The 23487-nt window shown below is 38.6% G+C and overlaps 1 protein-coding gene across 2 annotated transcripts in view; it reads right to left on the bottom strand.

Moving 5' to 3' along the window:
* MSRA (methionine sulfoxide reductase A) overlaps positions 1–23487 on the bottom strand; it is a 280995-nt gene that overhangs the window by 128444 nt on the left and 129064 nt on the right. For both annotated transcript variants that reach the window (XM_085306504.1, XM_085306502.1), the window contains exon 3: positions 13698–13817. In XM_085306504.1, the coding sequence (XP_085162630.1) occupies positions 13698–13817 (120 nt within the window). The remainder of the gene's footprint in view (positions 1–13697; positions 13818–23487) is intronic.

Raw genomic sequence — 23487 nt, 5'->3', positions numbered from 1 at the left:
TCCTTGGAAGAGGTGAGAAAAGGGAGTTATCCACTGATAACTTTCTGAAAAAAAAGTTACTTGAAAAGGTTTTATGTGAGCTTGATCAAATACGATGGGAGCAACCGTACTACTAGGCAAGCTGTTCCTTAAAACTCATTCTAATGCAGAGCTATTAACTAGGTCTAAGCACAAATAAATAACCACGTCTCACATTGGTGATATATAAAAATTTCATATCTAGGTTTAACACTATGGAAACTGCTTTTGTAAGATACTCTTTGACACTGCAACAAAGCTACTGTTTAACAATTCAAAGACAGAAAGATGAAAATAAAGGAGGCAAAAAGCAACTAAGTGATACTACTGCTCAGAGCCCAATTGTTTTAATGAATTCTGCCCTCACGCGTTATATGAACRCATCATGTGTCGACAAAATCTATTTAAAGGTAACAACGAGTCTGCACAGAAAAAGGTCTATTATCATATTGTAAATAAAAGAATTAGAGAAGAATCTAAGGCAATAAATAGATGAATATGCAGCAAAACACAATATAGTAGATTGACCTGCAGAATTTTGACTTCCATAGATGTTATGACACTCAAATAGAGTGCACCTTTAGCGGATCAAAACTGGCTATTACAATAAGAGCCATAGCAACAAATGTGGTTTCAGTTGAAACTGAAATTTTTAGTTAACTCTTTTCTTTTTCCTTAGCTTCCTGAAATATTCAACCTTCCAATAGGCTTCAAAAATATTTCTCTTTATAATGGAAGGTTGCTTAAATCCACAGTGTTATATAAAAGAGACTGCTGAGCACTAGAGACTATGATCGGGCCCAGTTTGTGGGAATTTCTGGAAAACATCAGGATGTATATTTTGGTTTTCACACCTTTTGCCCTAGGTTCAAACATTTGTTYGGGAGGTTTGATACTCGGATTCTAGATGGCTCTCAGGATGAGGGGCTTAGACCTATATCTCTAGAGAGCATCCCAACTCGCAGGCTAGAGGAAATGCTAAGGGAGCACATTTGTTAGTTTTCTTGGTGAAGCAAGGCCACTATGCAGCCAGAAATGCAAGATTCATAGAGCCAAGTGGGCTCTATGTTCGTTTTATCCTAATAAGTAGGGCAACCTGGGGAGGAGGAGAAGGAGGAGAGAAAGAAGGTCTAGGATCCTGGACCCTATCCCATGGCTATTTTTTTTATTTTTATTTTTTTACTTTATAACAGTTTCATGACAAATACACAAACACTGTGAGGAGCCAAATCTGGAACCTCAGTTCTGCTCTCACTAAGCAAGAATCTCACCTCCTTTTCTTCTATATCCACCACACTTCCCTTTTGGATTGCATATTGGTGCACCCTCAGCAGTAGAAGGAAGAAGAGGTCCACTCCCCACCCAAAATCTGACCTACTTAATTTACAAAAATTGGATCCTACCTTCTTTGCGCTTCCAAGCTCAGCATCTGAGTTCAACTCCTAAATTAAGTACACCAGATCCCAGGCTATATTTTTTTTTCATTTAATTCTAGCCTCACTTAAACAGTTCTGAATATATCACAAAGACAGGCCGGGAGATTGCATTGTGAGTGGAGAACTCATTACACATTACTTCTGTCTTTGAACACCTTTGAACACCTGCAGAAGGGCTAAACTGTCCCTGAACAAAGAGAAATGAGGAAAGAAATAAAATGAAGCCATTTGTTAAACCAAAATAAATGAAGCAGTGAAAAATAATGGTCCCATCTGCACCTACCACTGGTTCAGGGTCAGTTCTGCAGAAGAAAAGTGAGCTGCCAAAAATTGAAAGGAAAAGAAYGCGATAGAATCCTGATCATTTTCCTCACCATACAGTCATTCAGAAAATAATATTTAACATTGTTGTAATTTCTGCGTATCTTCAAAACATTGCACAAACAGTGCCGATCTAATTGGAGTGGAACCTGTCTTCCCAAGACTTCTTCGCCATTCAGTATCCACTCTGTCTCTTTTATTGTATTCTCATATTAACAGACTGGGACAAATTTCATCCTGATGTAACGCCATCGACATCAGCAGAATTGTAACTAGGATCAATGTGGCCCAATTTATTACTTTTTTAATAGATGATATGAATATTATAATGGTGTTCCACTTGACTTGGAACAAAGAATTTTCACAGCATTCAGCACATATAATGACATGATTAAACCCTGTATCCTTTCCAGGAAATCTAAAACACTATAATTACAAAACAAAAATGCTAAAAAAGAAAAAAAAAGGAGTAAACAATGTGTAATCATGGTAGTTGATGATACTGCAAACTTTCAGTCCAGTATATAGTACATGTCACCTTTCCAGGATGAATAAAGAAATTTTATGGCCAGAATAGATTATGATCTCCTGAACAACACCGGCCAGGGAATTTAAACCACAGATTCTTTCCAAGGAGGAAAGCATTCTTTCATATTAGCGAGGCTAATAACTCATGCCTAAGCTATTGAATGTATTTTAGAAGATAAACAAACCCTAATTTAAAGCTTCATATTGATGGCAAATTCTCACCTCCTTTCAGAATCTCTTCTAACCTTTAAATTAAGGAAGTGCATCTTAGTCAAGGCTGCCAGCTGTAAAGTATGTTTTAGCCTCCATGTACCTTCCTACAGTTTAGCAGGAGCCTAAGCTAAAGAGAATGGTTACGTTGCTTTCAGGGAAACAAGATAAACCAAGTGCTACAGCTCCCTGCAGAAGTTTGACGCAAGAGTATCTGTAAGTAGTTGAAAACGTTTCCATTCCCTGCTCCTCCAGCAGGATCAAACCTGAAGGAAGGTACAGCAGGAGAGGTAGATGTGCTGCGATGGGGACATGAAGAGCCTGAAAATGCCCACGGGCCAAGCAGCCTTTCTGCCCAAATTGCTCCCCAGGGAGTTCCATAACTTTCAAAAGATGCACATCAACTTTCCCAGGAGTATCCTGCTTGTGCTGAAGGACTTTTGGTATCTCCAACTATTTGTCCCTGAGAAGTATCTRAAGTGAAGCAAGTCATCAATTTACACAAATGTGTTGAGTCTTACGCATTAATCTTTACTCACTCCTTTGACTGCCTCTTCGCACCGAAACCATTTTCACCATCCCAGCAACAGTCAAAGCCACCCCCCTGCTGTGACACCACTTGCCACATTTAGCCAGTTGACCTCATGCGTTTTGTGTCCTCCTCCTCCCTGACTCTCCAAGAGCTGCTACAACTGATGCTCTCAAATGTTCATGGAAACCTAGCTTAAGAAAGAGGGATGCAGCCCTACTGTTTGTGTTATTGGTAWGCTGGGATGATTGCTTATCATATTGACTAAAATTCTGCTATTGTTTCCTTTGATTTCTCCAACTGTCTGCACCAATCTGTTGTCTTTTCTCCTACATGGCATGCTCTGGAGGTAAGAACCTTTATTCTTCTGCGCTTTATCCAGTGAGATCATAGTCCATGCCAAGTCTAGTATTCAAAACATTAATAACACTTTTTAAATACTTTTATTTCTACCGCTATACTAGTTTAGCAGAATGTAAACTGTATAGACTTTATGGAAATGTGACATTAGAAGAAATCACTGGCAGGCATTTCAGTTACAATTAACATTTTAAACTCCTTGGAAAGAAAATAAAAATAGTTTCTAATTGAATCGCTTCATTGAATAAACACTGGATAAAACCAAGTGTGGAACAAGGAGACAAAAAGTAAGGTTATTCCCATGTCATTATTTTTATTCATGATAGTTTTGATCAGTGGACTAGCACTGTGGGTGCACACGTATGCAAGCCCTGACAACAAATTCTTCTACCCTCAGAAATAGGTATAGAAGAACCTCCAGGCATGCATCAGATGCAGAATAGAAGGGGCAAAGCTGATAATTCCTTCTTACCTTTTCCCAGTCGGAGAATTCATACCGTCCCCAGAATGTAAGGGACAGGGTTTAAAGGGCTGGTTGTGAATGCCTGTACAGACAGCACACCTCAAATAAGATTGAAAAAAAGAGCRGAGAAGGGCAGTTCAGAGTCCACTAAGTTTCTTAGTGGAAAATATTTGCTAGTAAATTCAACAGGCCTAGCATTACTCTCTGGTCCCAAGGCCAACTGCACAAGAGAACTCATCTCTGCACAACTACAGTTTTTATCCTCCAAAAAAAGGATGTGTACATCCACGTTGCTTATTGAGGTTTGAACATCTGTACCATATTAACCACAAATTGTGTCTAGGAACTTCCYGGGGTAGGCTGCTGGCCAAGCGAAAATCATGCTAGGGACCACCAAAGCAATTGAACGTTGCGGGTCATCACCTATCCRTGCTCAGGTCTGTGCCTTGTTCAGCTTTCTGATGTAAATATAGCCTGTGTGTATCCATGACAACTGTTCCTGGATATCCCTAGTGCTGAAAACAAAGAACTTGTCTTTAGAAGCTAAAACAGAGGCATCCTTTTAGGACACTTTGCTGATTTTTTTGAGCATGTCTGCTGCTCCACAGGAACTCTCTATCTGAGGTATTCTTCCTCTTCTTTTTTTCAAGTACAGATTTAAGGCCAGATGCCTTAGACTGGCCACTTCATCCATCCCACTAGGCTGAAGAGCTCTCACTGACATGGAGATGAGGTATGCTGTTAGCACTGTTGGTGATCACATTTCACGTACAATTTGAATCCAGTGTAGATGAATGACAAGAACTACTGTAACCACTGGGTAGGAAGAAACATCTCCTGCCAGTAGTACTGTGCATGAAGCACACCAGGGAGGATGATACCGTGTGATGCGCAAGGGTGGAGAAAATCTCCTTCCTGGTGAAAGCTGCCAAAAATGTATAATGTGAAGTGTTTCAAAGCAGTAACTACTCAGACAAAAAAAAAATGGTATTTTCAGATCTCACATGAAGAACATACTACTTGTTTTTTCCCCATTACGCATTATGTTGCTTCGAGCTCTCCTGATAGTACAGACTTACAGCGTGTCACTGTGAATAACACTCGTTAATAAGGCAGAGGATCGGTTAAATGAACAAAGCTCATTTTAGGAGTATATACTCCTCAGAATAGTTCACTTACAGACATATCGATACTTAGGTGCCACAAAAAATAACCTTTAGCAAAATCTCAGCTAACTATAGTAAATTTTCTTTAAAATTTCCCACAGAGGTCAGCCCTAGAATCAATGAAATATTTGTTTTCCTCTAGTCTTTGTGAAGGCCAAAAATAAAAGCATATTAAAGAAATGGACAGAGAAATTAATGGAGAAAAGGTCATCTGTGATTATTAAACACTACATCACCAATACTCAGAAGCTGGGAGGTATATGAAGACAGAACTCACACTAACTTTTGCTGAGGTAGATTATTAGATTATATTCTCTTTTTTTTTTGAGCTTTTATACCTCACAGGAAATTTGCAGAAAAATAACTTAAATAAAAATGGGATTTGGTTCCTAAGTGGTGACTTAAATAAACCTCAGAGTTGTCCAATTAGCCAGGGCAATGGCTAGCACATTAAACAAGTCCTAGGTCCTAGGGCAAACAAAAACGTGTTCCAGCTTCCTCCCGCCAAAGGTGTAGGAGTAGACAGGTCCCACATAATAACATAACATTTCTGTAAAGCGTCTAGAGTTCAATGAATAAAAAACTAGAAGGGGCCTATATATCCACTGCACCTCAGCCAGCTTTTGTCAGAAATACCTTGTGTTTGTGGATTATCCCTTAAGCTCTGCCGGTAAAACCCCCTGCTGTAGTGTTAAAAAGATCCAGGTTATATCAGAGGAGTGAGTAGATTATAATTTACATCTCTCCTAGCTTTATAATCTCTGCATTTGTTAGTACATCAAAGCATTTCAAACATTTTTCTCTCTTCTAAAAGAACACAAATATAAAGGATGTACTCAAGTTCTAATCCACAGTTAATAATCAGCAATTAAATTGAAAGATGATCTCTGAAGAACCTTTCATTTCTTGGCCTTCCCAAGTTAAGTTAGAACTCCTCACCTGACCTCTCTTATAAAATATCTTTTGCATGCTCAGTTGTAATTTCTTACTATTTGATGAGCTTTTTCTTTCCCAAAAAATGCATCTTTAGAGAATAAACTACTTTACAATTCTCTGATGGTTTCAGTTAATGGCTGCCATTGCAGAATTGAGAAACGTTGGAGTTGGACCCTTTCAAAATGAAGTATTTTGACTTTTTCTTTACATTCAAGCCAAAGTCCCATTCTAAAATATAGCTCCATTGCTTTAATCATTCTTAAAAACTGGGAACAATTTAACACAAATTCAATGTTCTGTTTGGTCCTGATTTCTTAATTTCTTTCATTTTTCTATTAGCCAAGACCAATTAGGAAAAAAAAAAGAGTTGACCTAAGTATTTTTTTCCAGTGCATCCAGCTAACAGAGAAAAAAAAAGAAAAACAGTTTACTTCTTAGTGACTGTCTTCTCCTTGTAAATCAGCAATGTAGTACAGTTGCCTGTTACCGTGAGTCACACTCCCAAAGAGATTTGTATATTCTATCTCAATTTTCCTGAGCAACGTAGAGAACTCCCTTGAGGTCTGGCTATCCCAAAATCCTTTCCAAACAATCCTTGAGCCTGATGTTACTTCACTTTAAATAGAGAAATTGTTACTACAGTGCATCACAGCCATGAGGACCCCAAAGGCTCTGCCTCACCCCTCACCGGGCCAAATTCTCTTCTCATTCCTACCCTGAGAACCTCCTGTATTAGTGAGCAGTTTTGCAAACATAAAACAGTAAAGAACTTGAATATAATAATTTCTGTTATAATAAATGGAGATATAATGGAGTTTTCTTGGGTATAGCTGAGCAAAAAGTAGAAACTTAGAGTCTTGTTAGACTTTTTTCTATTGTTCATCCAAGAAGAAGGAAGTATGTGGGTCACAGGAAAATGATTCAAAATACTAACCATCTCAGCGAGACAGTATTCAATTTACAAACTTTCACCTGCCAACATAGGATTAGGTTCCATAACAGGAGTAGGTCAAAATGGGTTATAGTGTTCACAGATAGTAACCACAGTATTCTCCCAAATTTAGGAAAAATACACTTCCAGAAATACCAACATTAGCTCCACAGCACTTCAGTCAGAAGCCACTACAGGACTTGAGATCCCAGCTTGGGGAATAAACAGTTGGGAGCAGTAAAATAAAACAAATACACTGCAACAAACCATAAATATAAGGAGAACTCAAACATATCTGCTTTACTTTCAGAATGATGCTCTCGCAACAGCTGTAGTTTCCTCCTGGTATCTTCAAATTCCTGCCTCTTCTTCCCACAACATTTCTTTGCCTCTTGTTTTTCCTTTTTATTTTGACTCGTAGTCTTGCTTTGGGCATGATACTCCAACTATTCCAAAGCAAAAACGATTCTCGCAGATACAGATAGCCACATTTGACTTCAGTGGTTCAGTGGAGTTACCACYTGTAGTGGTACTAACACTACTTCTGGGATGAAGGTTTTATAGACCGGTCGTTTCTTTTGTTGTTGCTGTGGTTGAAGTGTCTCCACACCACAAAAACAACAAAAAAAGTCATTATTCTCACAAATAATGTTACCAAAACCACCAACATATTCACACGCCTAAACTGAGGCAGAGTCTCCTGCTGACTGCTGTTGTGTTCCCAGGCACGGTGACATGGTGAACTTGACAGCTCTTGGCAGACCTGGAGGACTGCCCTTTGGGAGCTTCGTGCAGGCTCCAGCGCAGGAGATTTTCTTTAACTTGTTTCGTAACAGCTCTTTTCAACCTCTGGAGCTATCATATTGTCATTTTATGTATATCTTTAATAAAACCAGGAGATGAGAAACAGGAAAAGCCACATCTCCGTGGAATACAATTCAAATAAAGTTGTTAATAAAAAATAATACATTTAGTATTTATACTGCTACTAGTACCTGTGATTATGGACAAGGGTGACATAAATAGATAAAAGGAATACACGATAGTAGTGAGGCTATTATGACTTTAAATTTGCCACAAGGCACAATCAGGTATCTAAATAATAAATATCAATTTAATTTCTACAAGCCTGAATCAGCCAACATATTAGCCCTGAGAAGTTAAATTATGAAATGGAAATGTTAACTTAACCTTGATTAAAGATACRGGCGCCATCCCTTGTGGACAGATAGCTTTTTCTTTTTCAAGCAATGGTTGATAAAAATATTTATGCTGGCTTTTATTTTTAAATGATGAACCTACAAAAAACATTTCTATATCCTGAAATATTAAGGTATAATGAAGGTTTTTTTGGTCAGCAAGAGGCTCTTCTGTTGAAAAAGAACACGTCAGTCATGTCAACACAGTCAATTTTCTAGGCAGAACTGCAATGTAGCAGGTAACTCAAATTCAATGCATCTGTTATATTTCTTGTTGCCAAGGTTTTAACGCTGCAGCAGCACCAGCTATCACCTTTCCAAATGATTTTTTGAAGTGAAATTGGTACATTCATTTTATTTCATGACTTAGCAATTGCACTGAGGATGGATTACAGATTACAGGGTTATATCATGGTTTTGTCTCCACAACTAAGACACTCCTGGGACTATACTCGCAAGATTGCAGAAACACAACTTATTCTAACTGTGGCCTAGCTATTAAAAAGGATATGTTTCCTACAATACACTGCTCTTCAGTACGTGACATTACCTTTGATCAATTCACTATTTGGCACTTTCATTGGCTGACCTTTCCTTTCCTTCCTTCTTTATAGGTAAGCTAGCCAAAAAAAAAAAAAAAAAAAAGAAGATGTAGAAGAAAAAGAGAAAAAGAAAAAAAGAGGGAGAGGCAGAGTGATTGGTCAGTTGTATTGAGGTATGTTGTACAGATCAAGGCCATGTTGAACACTGATATTCTTCATAGAATCTATAAGTCATTAAAATTCCTATACCCTGTTCTTATAAGTAGAAAAGAACTGACAAAGGCACAACAGGAATCTATTCTCTTGACAGCGATCTAATAACAAAAGAAAACGTTCTGAACCATTCTCATTCCACTGGAAACTTTAATCTTGTGGACTTCAGTTTCAGTTCATGAAAACCTTCAGATCCCTTTACAAGCTATAGAAAGTGAAGGGAATATTTGTAGCTCAATTATACATTTAAGCAATCTGCAGAGTCAGATCCACTCCGGAACGGTGTTGTGGTGTCTAAACAAAAGGCTCTTCACGAAATACACGGCACTGCCTCAGCACACTCATAGCTGGGCATTCMTACGTATTATGTAGCAAGTGGGAAACCTGAAAAGGGAAGAATTATTTCCCTGTATTGATCCCCTGTATTAAATTTTCTCTATGCTGCAAGTAATCACTTGTGAAAAACACAGGTTAGATTTTCTTTTGCTGGCTTCTCTATTTAATGATCACGCTGTGCGTATAGAAGTGTGTCACGCCCAACATCAGGGAGTCAAGCCCTCTGCATCCTCTTTCTTAAAGCAGAGAAATGCTAACTGGGACCCAACAGTGGCCTTCTCAGTGGCTGTTGTGTCTTCTGTTTCATGCACAATTAAGATGAAGCAGAGATGGAATTAACTTTATAAATCACCAAGTGACCAAAGGGATAGGAGGCAACAGGGCGAGAATTAGTTTTGCCTTTCTCCACCTTCTTCCATTGGCTACTGAGAAGTCTTCAGGATGACCTTTGGAAGCCTAGATGTTTTAAAGAGAACTGGAACATCTACCTATAAAAATCATTTGAAAGACTAACTATTCTGCAAAAAGTAATAGCATCCTTCAGAAAAAAGATGAGTCTCCTCCATATGAAATGTGAAACAATTTCACAATAAAGTATCACACATAACTCAGTATAGAAACCAAGTCCATGTGGCGTACCTTTATACTGCTTTGTTAATTATTAAGAATTGTAATTTATACACAATAAAATACACTTCAGAAAAGTACTAAGAATTGATCAGATTATAAAGAGGGTTAGCTAAATAAATATAGTGTTAAGTTCACTAAGCCCTATAACAAATAATGGATAATAAAAAGGCACGTTCATCTACTTTTCTTACATTACAGTCACTGAAGATAAAAAAATACAATAAAAAAAAATAAAATAAAATGACCTGCTTAGATGTTAACAACATGAACCATAAGCCTACAATCTGCTGTGTTTTTAAGAAAATCATCTTTAGCTGCAGATTTTATATGGTAATTGTACACAACCAGTTTATGAATAACAACAGCAGAGTTTTTCCCTTCTGATTTCAGTGCCACTTGAGCTATGCAGATTTCAAAAAGCTTATGAATATACAGATAAACACAGAATTGTTCTGAACATCTGTAAGCAAAATATGAAAAGATGTTTCATAGTGAATGAACATCCTGGGTTGTCTAATGCTGGCCAAAAATGGTGTATTTATGTATTGGGCTAATGCACTGAAAATAGCTCAAAATCCTTCACCCACTCCAGAATGCCTATTCAGATTTTCATCTGTATGGTTGTCACCATAAAATGTAAAAATAATTTTCCAGCGCTGTATTCATAAGCTTCAAAATAGCTCAATTATCTCTTAAACATCAATTTAACAAGGCAATACCACATCAACTGATAGGAGAATCTTCATAACAACCTGTCACACATCTGAATAGGTAACACTAATCTGACCCTTACAAGCAGAATGATGACTTTCCTACCTCCACAACAGTCAGCTGAATTACGTTACTCTTCAAGGCTTATGAGGTTGAAGCTTTGCCCTTACAGGCATAAATTTTGGTAAGTTACCAAACAACTTGTCGCAGCAGTATATTCATCAGCCGGCCACTGTAACAGAAATGGTGCCCCCCTACTTAGCTTAACATCAGGTCTGCAGGTGACCTTTGCTTACCAGTCGAGCCCATCAGATCTTCATAATAGCAGAAAACTGGAACACTAAGGGTGTGGAAAAYAGATCTGAATTCATTTGACAACCACACAATATTTTCTTTCAAAAACATACACTAAAACTATGCAGAAGACATAAAAACTCTAAGTTTTTTCTTGATATAATATATTTACTCAAGGTCAACAGAATTATTCTAAAGAGTGAATCAGAATATAAAATTGAAGACAATATGCTCCAAGGCTCTGTCTCAGTAATTCCTCAGCTACCATGTATTTAAACACAGATGTTAATGCCATGCTAATTTTTAAGACCAATTATATTGAATGCAGTTCACTCTTCAAACAAGATGTTATTTATGATGATTATGGAACATCCTAAATACCAAGAACAGAAAAATCTTTAACTATTTGCTCATACATGGGCAYTGAGTTACATTTGAGATGTCCAAGGGTATCTGGGACCTTCACAAAAGCTATCAGATATGGCTATAGAATGGCAGGTGGCTCAGACATCTCAAATGGCACTAAATCCTACGTTTAGACAACTGAACCAAAAAACCACCATTGGTTGAAATGTTTTGAGTGATGTGGGGAAAACAGTAAACCCACATCCTTTTGCCTAAAGTCTAGCTGGTAGACTTTGGGCAAGGAAGGCTTTTGGAAGGMGCACTAAATGTTTAAACCAAAGCATAGTTGCTCCTTTTCTTCAGGGTAGGGTGCCAGGCAAGTGCTGGACTAAAATAATTTTCTAGTACACATTTCTCAAGACTGCACAGGTTGAAAGCAAAACTCAAAGACTTGCCAAGAGGATACTGTTTAGGTGGCATTGATGTTCTAGAACTGGATTTAAAGAAAATGTCTATTAAGCATTTACTATGGATATGACCTTGCCATAACAGATGAAGCAATCACAGATAGTGCATAACTGAAGTCTACTGATTTCATAAATACCACTCTTCCCAATGAAAACTATGGCAGCCAGGAGCAGCCAGATGGCAATATCTGAGGGGGGCTTGCRAGAACTCTCTAAAGAGACTTCTAAAAAGCGTGTTCAAAAATGAAAATAATTCTGCCAAAATATGAGTCAAAGTAAGATCAGAATAAGATAGGGCTAGGGGAAGCTAAGTAGGACGAAAAGAAACAGCATGCAGAAATCAGTAAATTCTCCAATTCAGCTCAGCTGCACAACTAAGAAATGGGTAATACATACACATTCATGTTCACACAGACAAGGTTATGAAGTATGTGCTTATCCTTCTGGACATTTTGGAGCAAAAAATCCTCCACTGTCCGGTATCTGGAGGTATATAAACATCCGCAGTGTGAGTGTGCATTAAAACATGCACTAGAAAAATAACCTCAGCTATGTTTTTGCATTACAAATCTAACTGAAGAACTATCAGCAAATAGAGTTAAATTTTTTTTCCCATTTTTTTTATTCCAGCTAAATAAAATTAAATCAAGAAGGAAATAAATTCCTTACTACTTATTTACCACTTTTTGTTCACGATTTATGAAATACCATGCCTAAAAAGCTACAAAAAGCTCTCAAAATATCTGTCAAATGCAAAGTACACAATAACAGGGACCCATTCCATTTTTCCTACTTCTCTGGTTATACCTTGTCCTCTGTTCCCATCTCCTTTTGGCCAAGAGCCAGCACTCTCTGCAGAGAAACACTCAATACTCCATCACAACTACCCTCAGTGTACTTGATCTGTGAGTGCGTTAGGAAAGAAAAATTGTACGGTGCGTCCCTATTCTATATAGATAACCTAATTATTTAATGCCCAGGCCATGCAACGGAGAAGACAAAAATTGTCAGACAGACAAGAGACTCATACACATACTCATAAAAATGCTACATACTGCAGGGAAATGATGAATCAAATCCAAAGTATAAGAGTGTGGAAGTACTAAATATGGATCATTTTAAACAAATATGACAGGTATCATTGATCCATCTACTGCTGACACTTCTCCTTGTTACCTCGCTTTCCAGGAGCTGTATGAATCAGTTAATCCTGAAGGCATGATGTTCTTTACTTTATCTGAGATGTTTTGAAATTGCAGTTACACTACAATTTTACATTTGAGGAAACTCATGCTACTATGAGTTACCATAGCAAATTCTCTTTAAATGTGTACATTTTCTTTAGCATTTATAAGGCAATTTCTTATGAGCTCAGCATTGTCTATAAAATATCACTTTAGAACATCTATTTTCATATTTTTTTACTATATCCAGAAAGTTTCTGTGTCTGTGGGTGCCTTGCAGCACTTACTCACAGTTGCTAAAGTCTCCATTATTTGCTTGTGCTGCTGAACTTCTTAGGTGCCTTCTCTCAACCCCAGGTGACAGACTGTCAGGGTACAACAACTTCAGCAGTCAGCATAGAAAGTGTTAACAAGAAAATAAACCAAAAGAAAACCTCTAAGCTGTTCTCCACCACTGAGTATGGGAAAGCATGAATTTGCTTTAGTAGCAACATTAGTCAGTTGGCTGCCAGTAGTTCTGTTTTAGATTGCAGAAAGAAACTGCAGTGGGTTATTCGAGACATTTTTATAAAGAACGCATTTGCGTAAATTGAAATAGAATCCATTTCCTAAGGATGCATACAACAATACAATAAGCAAAGAAGAAAATACAAACTTTGTATTAATTTTCTTCAGAACCTTTGTGCATACATTAACTAATTAATTAGTAGAAGATAACTGTAGGATGAAGATACCATGATTTCACTACAGAGATTGCAAGGTAAGTTCAATACATATCCAGTCTCTATAGTGATGGCAGCCAATCTTATTATTCTTCAGTGTTGTTCAGAATCCGACAGAATTTTAACCACAAAGCTTAAAAACCCAGAMAGACTTACCTGAGCAGACTTCTCTGTAGGTAGGATTCGGGGTATATCCTCCTGCATAACCCACTTGAGTGCAGTAGACTCCCTTCTGTCTCCAAAACTTCCTCTCAGCTCCCCAGAAACAGCCCATACCTGAATTTTGTATGAAGTACAAAACATTATGTCAAAATTTGATCAATACTAAATCATTTATTTACATATTAATTGGTATAGTCCGTACTGGAAGTAATGTCTACAAGCAGTAGGTGGCTGAATGTTTCCCAAGATTATGCATGCAGTAACTATGCTGGGAAACGCATTCTGCATCAATGAACAACTCARATAAAGCTTTACTTTAATAATGCTTCTGAATATTAACATATCACAGAAGACAAATCCTATAAAGGTTCAAAGGTCCAAACAAGGTGAATCCCCATGCACATTAAAAAAGTTACCTAAAAGGCAATCACACATACTTGTACAGCACCATTTTTACTTTAGTTGATTAGAAAATTGTCAAAACACAATAATTTGTATTAATGGCAAACAGTTATTTAATCTTCTGTTTTCAGGTATATGCAATCTTTAAAGGTGGCAGCAATAACGGATTAAATTATATGCTATAGAGGAGGAAAAAGGCTTTGGTTTAACAATTTATGCATGCAGATATTTGATGTTCAGACAAAATTCAGGTATTCATTCACCCCCATGGCCAATTATCAAAGGATAGTAGATCCTCAGCAGGTGTAAATCAGTGAAAATCTCCTGGTAATAGGAATCAAGTGCCTTATATGATTGCCAGTGAGAAGGAATAAACAAGAGTAAAATACACAATTCTACGATGCCTTATATAGCAAAAAGAAGTTAGTTACTATTTGGAGGGCTCTCTAGAACTGAAACATGATGTATTTTCTCCCTCACTGATACTTTATTTCCTTTTCTTATTCCAATAATAAAATATTTGAAAGAAAAGGCAGTATAAGATAAGCTAAATATCAATTACTCTTAGAAATCAATGACCTATGATGGGTTTTCTATTGATAATAGTACAGACATTTCAGGTTAAAAAATTACAGAAGTTTTCCTTTGAAGTACAACCAAAAGAACAAAGCAGTCTCTTCTATCAACTATGATGGCTCACAAAGGCATATTCTTTCTTWGAAACTTCAGATATTAACTTCAAACAAAGGTAACTTATTTTGACCAACTCCTGCCTCTGTTTCCAGTTGTAATGCACCAAAAATATAGAAATAATGACTCAGATTTCTCCTTCTAATTCAGGTGCTCAAGCAAGGTGTATAAATTAGGATCCTAGCCTGCTTTTGGAGACCCTGGAAAGAGGCAGGCATCTCCTGAGGGCCCACGGAAGTTCTAAACTGCTGATCAAATTTCAGTCATTCTCCCTTGGCTACGGAGATAGCCAAGGCTATTAGGCTTGGGGTCCTCAGTTAAATTAGGCCAGTGTCAGACTGCTGTAGGACGTCTCTTGCAATTCCCTCTCTGTTTTGCAAAAAGAACAACTGAGATTCCTATAGAAGAGAAATTTTTCAGTCACTCACCTGCCTAATAGTGATTTAAACTAGAGGGTATTTCTTTACCTGACACTGCTATTTTGTCTCAATTAAAATCTAGGATGTTCTCCAGTGACTACRCCCCAAGGTCTAGTCAACTGATAGATAATCTAGTGAGGCAGGTTTTATGCATTACTCTGCCTGTACAACCAGCAGTTGTAGTCCCATMATTATTCAAATCAAAAGAGTGCCAAGAGCGCATCAGGGATTGCTGATGCTCAGGTTTCCTTTCTGCAGAAGTCAGAACGCATAAAAGGGGACTAATAAATGCCCAGGTCACATCCCAACAGGGAATCTGGGCACAGGTGGAGAGGAAGCCTAGAGCAGTGACTGAGGAAGTGCTCCCTGGTCCGCAGAGGACACCGAGTTTAGACACAACCTTTGAGTCTTTGACCAAATAATTACTTAAAGGCATATTTTCAGACATGCTGCTACACACATATGTACATGCAAAAGGGTGTGTAAAAAYAGGCATGCATGCAAGTTCCTTGTATAAACACTGTGCCTGCCAAAATTCTCGTATCCAATAATTTTAATAATTTCAAACATTTATACAATATTCATTAAGATTGCATTAATATCAAGGATATGCAAATTCTTGACTCTTTTACACAGGACTTGCATATGGTAGCAAAGTTCAGAGGAAAATGAAAGCATACACAAATTGGGGTATGAAGGTAAATTTCTCTTAAAAATAAAATTGAGCTTCATCATTCCTGTTTGCAGTTCTTTATTCCCCATAGCCAGAGCTAAAGATGTAGCTAACTTCTGACTACTTGTTCCTACTGCTTTATCTAGGAAGACATTTTGGAGGCATTACAGAATCAGACTTATTGAAAAGTGCATCTGATTTTGCCAAAGTCAACATAAAAGAGAACAAATCTTTTTTCAAAATCATGCCTGGGGCAGTTGTTTAATTATACAGAAACATTACTGTATATGAAATCCATCACAGGTTCCCAAATATGACATTTTCCATAATATTGCAAAGCAATAAAAAGTTAGGAATATATAGTTTTTCTATGGCCAACCAGTTTTCTGGAAGAGCCTTCATTCCTTCCGATCATCATAATTCGTGTTGTCAACAAAAAAATATTTTATCTTTACATATGTGACTTGAAAAAGGGGAGGAAGCAGAATATGGTCTGCTTAATTCTCATCTATCTTAAGTTTATGTATTTAACCATGTACCCAGCCCAGACAATAACACATTCTGTTTATTTTTTAGGGCTGCCTAAACTTGGAAGTTCCTAAATTCATTAGGTCTTTCCCAACTTACCATAAAAGTTTCCACGCAACCTGACAGTAGTTACCAAAACGTGTTCTGAAAAAGCAAGTGCCTTGCAGTAGCTTTCTTGTGATCAGGTTTAGGAGGATGGCAGAAGAGGTCAGCAGAACCCACTTAATAGTGGGCTGATTTCGGGTATTAGACCATTTCTGAGGGTGGCTTTTTTTTGTTGTTTTTTTTTCTTCCCCTCAATGGTGATGTATTTGAAAATGCATTTTCCATCCAATTGCGTCATCTGAAACCCTGAGATCCTAAGACATCCCCCTTCCACCGGGATGACATGGGTACTAGGCTGGGCTGAGAATCGCTCCTCCTGAGCTGCTAAGCTTCGCATTGAAAGACAGAAAGTGTTCACCATTACAATATCCTAAGGTCTGATTTGTCAGGGCACAAGACACAAAACCTTCCCAGGCTCTTTAGAGCGCTGGACTTAGGACACACAAAACCCCAGAGTGGTGCTCAGACTCTTAAAATATTGTGGAAAAGGTCCCTAAGTTTTATTACGTGCCCATCTTAAGAGGAGGATGAAGCTGCCTGGATCTTAAGCAGATGGCCCAACATCTCCTCTGTTCTCAGGGGACAGGAGAGGCAGCTGAGGAAAGCAGCTGGATCACACTTCGGTAACAATTAAGGTCCCCAGGTGGAAAAAGAGAGGGATCAGCCTTAGACAGGCTGCTGTCCTTCTGCAGATGCTTTCATAAAATGTAGGTAAGTAGTCACTGGATCACATACCCAAGATCAAGTTTCTAAAGCACTACTGAGTCAAGGCCTAACACTGTCCCAAAATTCRTGGGCTGAGTTCTAGTTAAGTTTCTCTGACTGACAGCTTTGTGTTTGAGAGCTACAGAAAATTAGTATATACTGATAAGGCCTATGTCTTGGAAAATATATAAAGTAATTAAGGGAGAAATGATTCTTTTATCTTGTAATTTGCCATTGACCCATYCCCTATAATAAGACCTCCAAACCCACACATTTTTTCAGTGACCAGCAGAACAAAGCCCACGAGCCTAGGTGAGTTAAAGCAGACCTAGTGCATAAAACCTGAGCCTGCACAACTTTTATGGAAATGTCTGAAATAAAAATTTGCCTAGCATGTCACAGAATCACAGAATCAGTAAGGTTGGAAGGGACCTCCGGAGATCATCTAGTCCAACCTCCCTGCTCAGCAGGGTCACCTACAGCACGTTAGACATGGTTGCTTCCAGGTGGGCCTTGAACAGCTCCAGACAAGGAGACTCCACAACCTCTCTGGGCAACCTGCTCCAGTGCTCTGTCACTCTCACAGGGAAGAAATTCCCCCTCACGGTCAGGTGGAACTTCCTGTGCTTCAGTTTCTGCCCATTGCCTCTTGTCCTGTCACATGGGACAACTGAAAAGAGTTTGTCCCCGTCCCCTTGACACCYTCCCTTCAGGKMCTTGTACACAYTGATCAGATCCCCCCTCAGKCTKCYCTTCCCCAGGCTGAACAGGCCCAGCTCTCGCAGCCGTTCCTCACAGGGCAGGTGCTCCAGCCCTCTCATCATCTTTGTAGCCCTACGCTGGACTCTCTCCAGWAGCTCCATGTCTCTCTTGTGCTGGGGAGCCCAGAACTGGGCACAGCACTSGAGATGAGGCCTCCCCAGGGCTGAGGAGAGGGGCAGGATCACCTCCCTCCACCTGTTGCTGGGACTTCTTCCAGGAGAGCTTACGGCTTCCTGCAGTTGCCCTTGCCCAGCTCCCCTTCCCTGTTAGCAGAGTCACTCTCTAGCCCCCTCGTCCCACAAGGGTCAGCAGACCACAACGTCCARCACAGGCCCCAGAAGTTCAAGGCAGAGCCGAGACGGTGCTGTGCAAACTGCTGCCTCTTGGCTGCCTCTGTCAGCTGCGCTCAWTACGATCCAGTCACATGATCCTGTCAGATGATCCAGTTTTCAAAGCTGGGCTGRACATATATTTATCTCACTGGAGGCTGCAATATTTTTTTTCTTTTGTTTTGTTTTGTGGAGAAGAAAAAAATGTCTCAGGACGTTCATGGAGACAGGAAGTTCCTGTCTTTCTCTATCTTTGGCACMTGAGAAGTATCTTAGATTTTACATTGATGGTTCTTGGTGACACTAATAACTTCACAGGAAGGACCCAAAGTTACGGACTGCRCACAAGTTCAGGTTTGAGTTCAGGCACAGGCATCAAGATCAAACACGAAGTGCTCATTCTTCCTCTGYTTATTTCAAGAATTTAACAACTGATAAATCCCTAACTCCAGTTCCCGAAATGCCTGATCACAGCAGTGCTCACTGACTCTCCTCAATCAACAACCGTTACTTAGGTTTCTGTCCTTGGTAGCCTTCTCCGACCCATTGCTTTGACCTACGTCCTTGACTTACATCCATGACTTCCATGACTTACATCCTTGTCATGACTCGTTGCACTTTTTCTTCTCTATAACCAGTTTATGTCCGGATTCCTTATGCCCTCCTCCTCTGAGAGAGAGACACTTCATCCCTTTGGCCAGCTAAACTCATCATTTCTCAAGTCTATGGGCACCCTGCGCAAACAATAAACCTTCACATCCATGAAAACAGATAAAAATTGAAATCTTTGTCATAATAAAAAAGCTGCTAGTAAAGGGACATAATTTACAGCGATACAATACTAAATTGCTTTCCACAATATTAATACATCCAGCGGTTGGTGTTTGTTATTCTGCCAAAGTGGTGCCATGTTCTAGGCAGAAACTGTCACAAGGAGAGAAATACGAAGAATAAAACCCCACATAATATTCCTGAGTTATGATATTAGCACATAAAATGCCTATTCTTCAGAGTACTGACTGCCTTAAGCTATGTTTAACATGAACAACAATCACTGAAATGGGAAAAAAACTCAGGGAAAGGCTTCAGACATTCTTGTAGTCCATAAAGTTTCCTTTCCTTAATTATTACTACTCCAGTAAGAAAATTGAAGATGTTCCAAATAATTAGATACAACACAGAGGAAAAAAATACAGTAGAAAAAAAAAAGAAATATAGAAGGGGAAGAAGCCATTCATAATATAATTTGAAAATAGTAAAAAAAAAATGTGAGTTTGAACTATTCATGAAATAATTTACATAATCCCCTGTACTGGTTAAGTCACTGACGCTCGAGAGCTAGACAGAGAGCATTAGGAGGCATTTCTAAGAGAAGGAAACAAAAAAGGGAAATACGGAGGAACATACTTTTAAACCAAAAAAAGTGCAATTTAAACATAATGAGTTTTGCTGAAGACTATTTAAACGTTGAAGATATTTGTCACTTTTTAATTGCTAATTTGTAAAACAAAAACTATTCTTTTAGTGATGGGTTTTGACTGATTCTTAATTGGAATTTCAAAAGGCATTTAAAGATTTTACGCTTTTGAACTTCAAAAACAAACAGATTCAAATGGGAATCTTTAAAGGTTCATTCATCCCTATAAATAATATTAATCATACAATTTGGAAATAAATGCTAGTATCTCTTTTCCTTTCTTGCATCTACAGTCATTTTCTCAAACTATTCTCTTTATATATGTGTGTGTTTGTATCTTCTGAACAACTCTCTTCATATACAGCCTTGCACTCAGCAGAACATGTGTTTCCATAGGCAACCCAGACCATTTGCATATTTGCAAAAAGGAGTTAGCATAAGCTGAAGCTTTTTTGCTAAAATAATGAAAGCAAATGTTACTCTGATACATCTCATTGTTAAAAATAACCTTTAATAATTTTATAGTGCTCATGAAGCTAAGMTGAACAGAATTGAACCCCAGGTGTTTACTTTCTTGTGAGATGAATAGCTTTAAAGACTATGTTAACTGTATTGACTAGGTCTCTATTGACTGTAACAGAAGCTCATACATTTAGGGATTAATTTATTTGCCTAAACAAAGACATCCAGTGCCACTTGAGATGCCTTAGGATATCCAAGACATCTATCTACACAAGGCTGACATAAATGACACAAGACTCAGGAGAGACACGTGACAAGCTTGAATGGCATCCTGAGGCCAGCCAGAATGCTCTTGCACATCTCAAATGTAACTAGTTACATATTTTAAGGCAAGAAACATGAGTCCATGCCTCATATATAGGCACTATAAAACCCTAAAATTCTTTGAAGTTGGATCAAATCCTCTAAAATATATTGAATTGTATCATAAAGTTTTCTATCTCTCTTTAGTGACTATTAAAGAAGTCTAGCATGACTAGCTTGCTTGTAGAAGTCTACTCTGCAGGTGTACAAACGTAGGTCAGATGAATCATAACCAGAATGGCTGATGACAAAGTACCCTCAAAAGAATGTTCCTAGCTTTGTGATACTGTCAGATTCTTTACTTCATTTCAAGGGTGTTGCATACAATAGCCCATCACCCAGAACTAACAGTTCTAACAARCAGCGTGAAAAACTTTTTAAAAAAATTTAAAGTTTATAATTTAACTCATACACGAAACGGCATGATCTTGCAAATGGAACCTTTGTTTGCCTTCATCCTGATCCTCTTCTCCAATGTGTGTTCCTATCTCATCTTTGAAAAATAATACTCAGATCCCACGATGTAAATTCAGATTCATGGTTCTATGATGTAAATTGGCACAACTGGGAGTCTGACATCAAAAGTGTATTCTTGATCCAAATTAAAACCTAATAAGATGCACCCATTATGTACTAATTAAAGTCTCTGAAGTTCAGAGCTCCACAGATGCTAAAGGAAGCTGATGCCTCTGGGACTCTCAGCATTATGCTTAAGAAACAYAGAGAAGACGCATTGTTTTTATATCCGTTCTTTGCATACTGGCTAATTTTTGTGTTTTCCCTAAAATATGTACACRTATATGGTATTTTCATTCACGCTGTATTCTTTTTAACATGGATTTGCCTCATTCTTTAACTTTGTCGTACATCTTTCTCCTCTGAGCAGCATCAGGTGCATACACAACCAGACTCCTGCCTGACAGCWCAACGATCTATCGCTCCTGCCAGCCTTATTTACAAGCGTTATCTCTTCCCTGCCCTCCAAGAAGCTCAACAGGACATCCACAGAATCAGAAGACTCATTTTCTCAGATTCTGACGAATGAATGCATTATTTCCATGGCATGCCAAGTCTTTGCTGGCCCACAGCCTGCAATCCCTACACCTTCACTTCAAGGCATTTTCCATGCAGCAGATTAAGAAGCTGTTTCAATGCCAGGCAGATAGCGAGGCTTCACTGCAGACGATGAACCGCAAAGGATATGCCTCCTGCTCTTCCTGCTGTTAACAGGATTTCAGAATGTTTGATTGCACAGAATAGGGGAAACTCTCAGTTTTAAATATACACTTAGAAAAATAAAATGTGCTGGTATGCTGAGAGAACAAAGAGCAATATGCCCTGGAAACCTCTTCCCCAACCCCAGATCAGCGTAAGTCACTGGACAGGATCTATCCAAAGCGCAGGAGCGCACCAGACAGAGGAAACTAGCTTTTGTGCCAGCTCATGTTCTGAAGCCCTAGAAGCAATGACTCTGCCAGCTGCTCAAATGCTACAGTACCCAGCCAAAAGTAGCTGGGGGCACAGRCTGCTCCTATACATTGAAGCAGAAAAGGACAGCCAACAGTGCATCCCACAGGTCTACCTCAGTGAATTTTACCCTAGCCAACATCTCTCCAGGAAGAAGACACAGCTGCCAGTATCCCCGCTTCTCTTGGCCAGTATGGGATTTGGCACAAAATTTGAATGCAATTTATTTAGTTACCTCTATAAAATCTGGAGAAGCCTAGGAATTGCTCAGCTGCTTTGAATTGAAATGATATTTTCYCCCAATTGGAAGGGATAAATCAAACCTCAGCGAGATATATGTGCATATAATAATGCTCATTGCATACATTTCCACCAAATGCTAACTATACGTGATTGGTCTCTTCTCTTCTAAAATATTGTGTAGTGCAGTTGGTACAGCTGATTGCTTGAAGTCAGTCCAGCTACAGATATTTCCTAGTACTGAGCCAAAGAGATACTCATGCTGTGTGCACCTAAAATGCAAGGACCATTTTTTGTACCTTGTAGGTTAAAGTTGGTACCCTGCCTTCCCCCTGAAATGTCAGGCTAGACCTTGGTATGCATCATCCTGTTCTCCTTCCCTCCTTCTCACCCAAAGAGAACACGGGCATGGCAGCAACAAAAAAGCTGTGATGTGATCCAGTAGGTCTCCCGGTCCAGATGATCAGGAGATCAGGACATCCTGGCACCTCATSAAGAACATCCACTCTGTGGTCTACACGCAGCTGCTGTGTCCCTAGCTACAAGAAACTTTCTTGAATTTATATAACACAACRGCACCAGAGTTCCAGAAGGTTAAATTTTGTTCTCTGCAGGGAAATACGTCGATGTCTTTGACTTTACTGTGATTCTGGATACAAATCCAAAGTAGTGCTGGATCTCAGAATCCAAATTAAAATGAATGAATACATCTTCATCAAATACATTCGCACTGCCTGTGTACTTACACAATGCTTAATAAGGGCCTGAAAATCTAAAATGACCAAAGCCTTGACACCAAAATCAAAATACAGCATGAATTACCCAAGAGCCTCTGTTCTGAGTCTTTTCAAATTCCTGTTGAGAATCTGGAAGGAATTCCAGATTCGAATGTAATGTTATCTATCTTTTACATAACACTGTAATATGTAGGACACTTTGCTGAGCCATCTGGATGGATATAGGATTAATGTTATCAATCAGGATTTGAAACAAAATTGTATTATTGATGTCTTTAGAGGTTTAACGTGCAGCAACCACAGAATATTTGAGCAATCATAGAATATTTGAGATCACTGGAAACCAATCAACTAAGAAATGGTTGGGAAGAATATAAAAAAATTGAAATGGAGAACAAGCTCAGCGGAAAGAAATAAAACTCCTGATGACAGATGGCATTAAGCGGATGATCTTCCTAGATAAGCGTTGGCTCTAATGCTACAAC

Source organism: Rhea americana, unplaced genomic scaffold, assembly GCF_003343005.1.
Source record: "Rhea americana isolate MKP2758 unplaced genomic scaffold, rheAme1 scaffold_240, whole genome shotgun sequence".
NCBI lineage: Eukaryota > Metazoa > Chordata > Aves > Rheiformes > Rheidae > Rhea > Rhea americana.
Note: the sequence above shows the minus strand (reverse complement) of the source record. Positions and strands in the feature narration are given on the sequence as shown.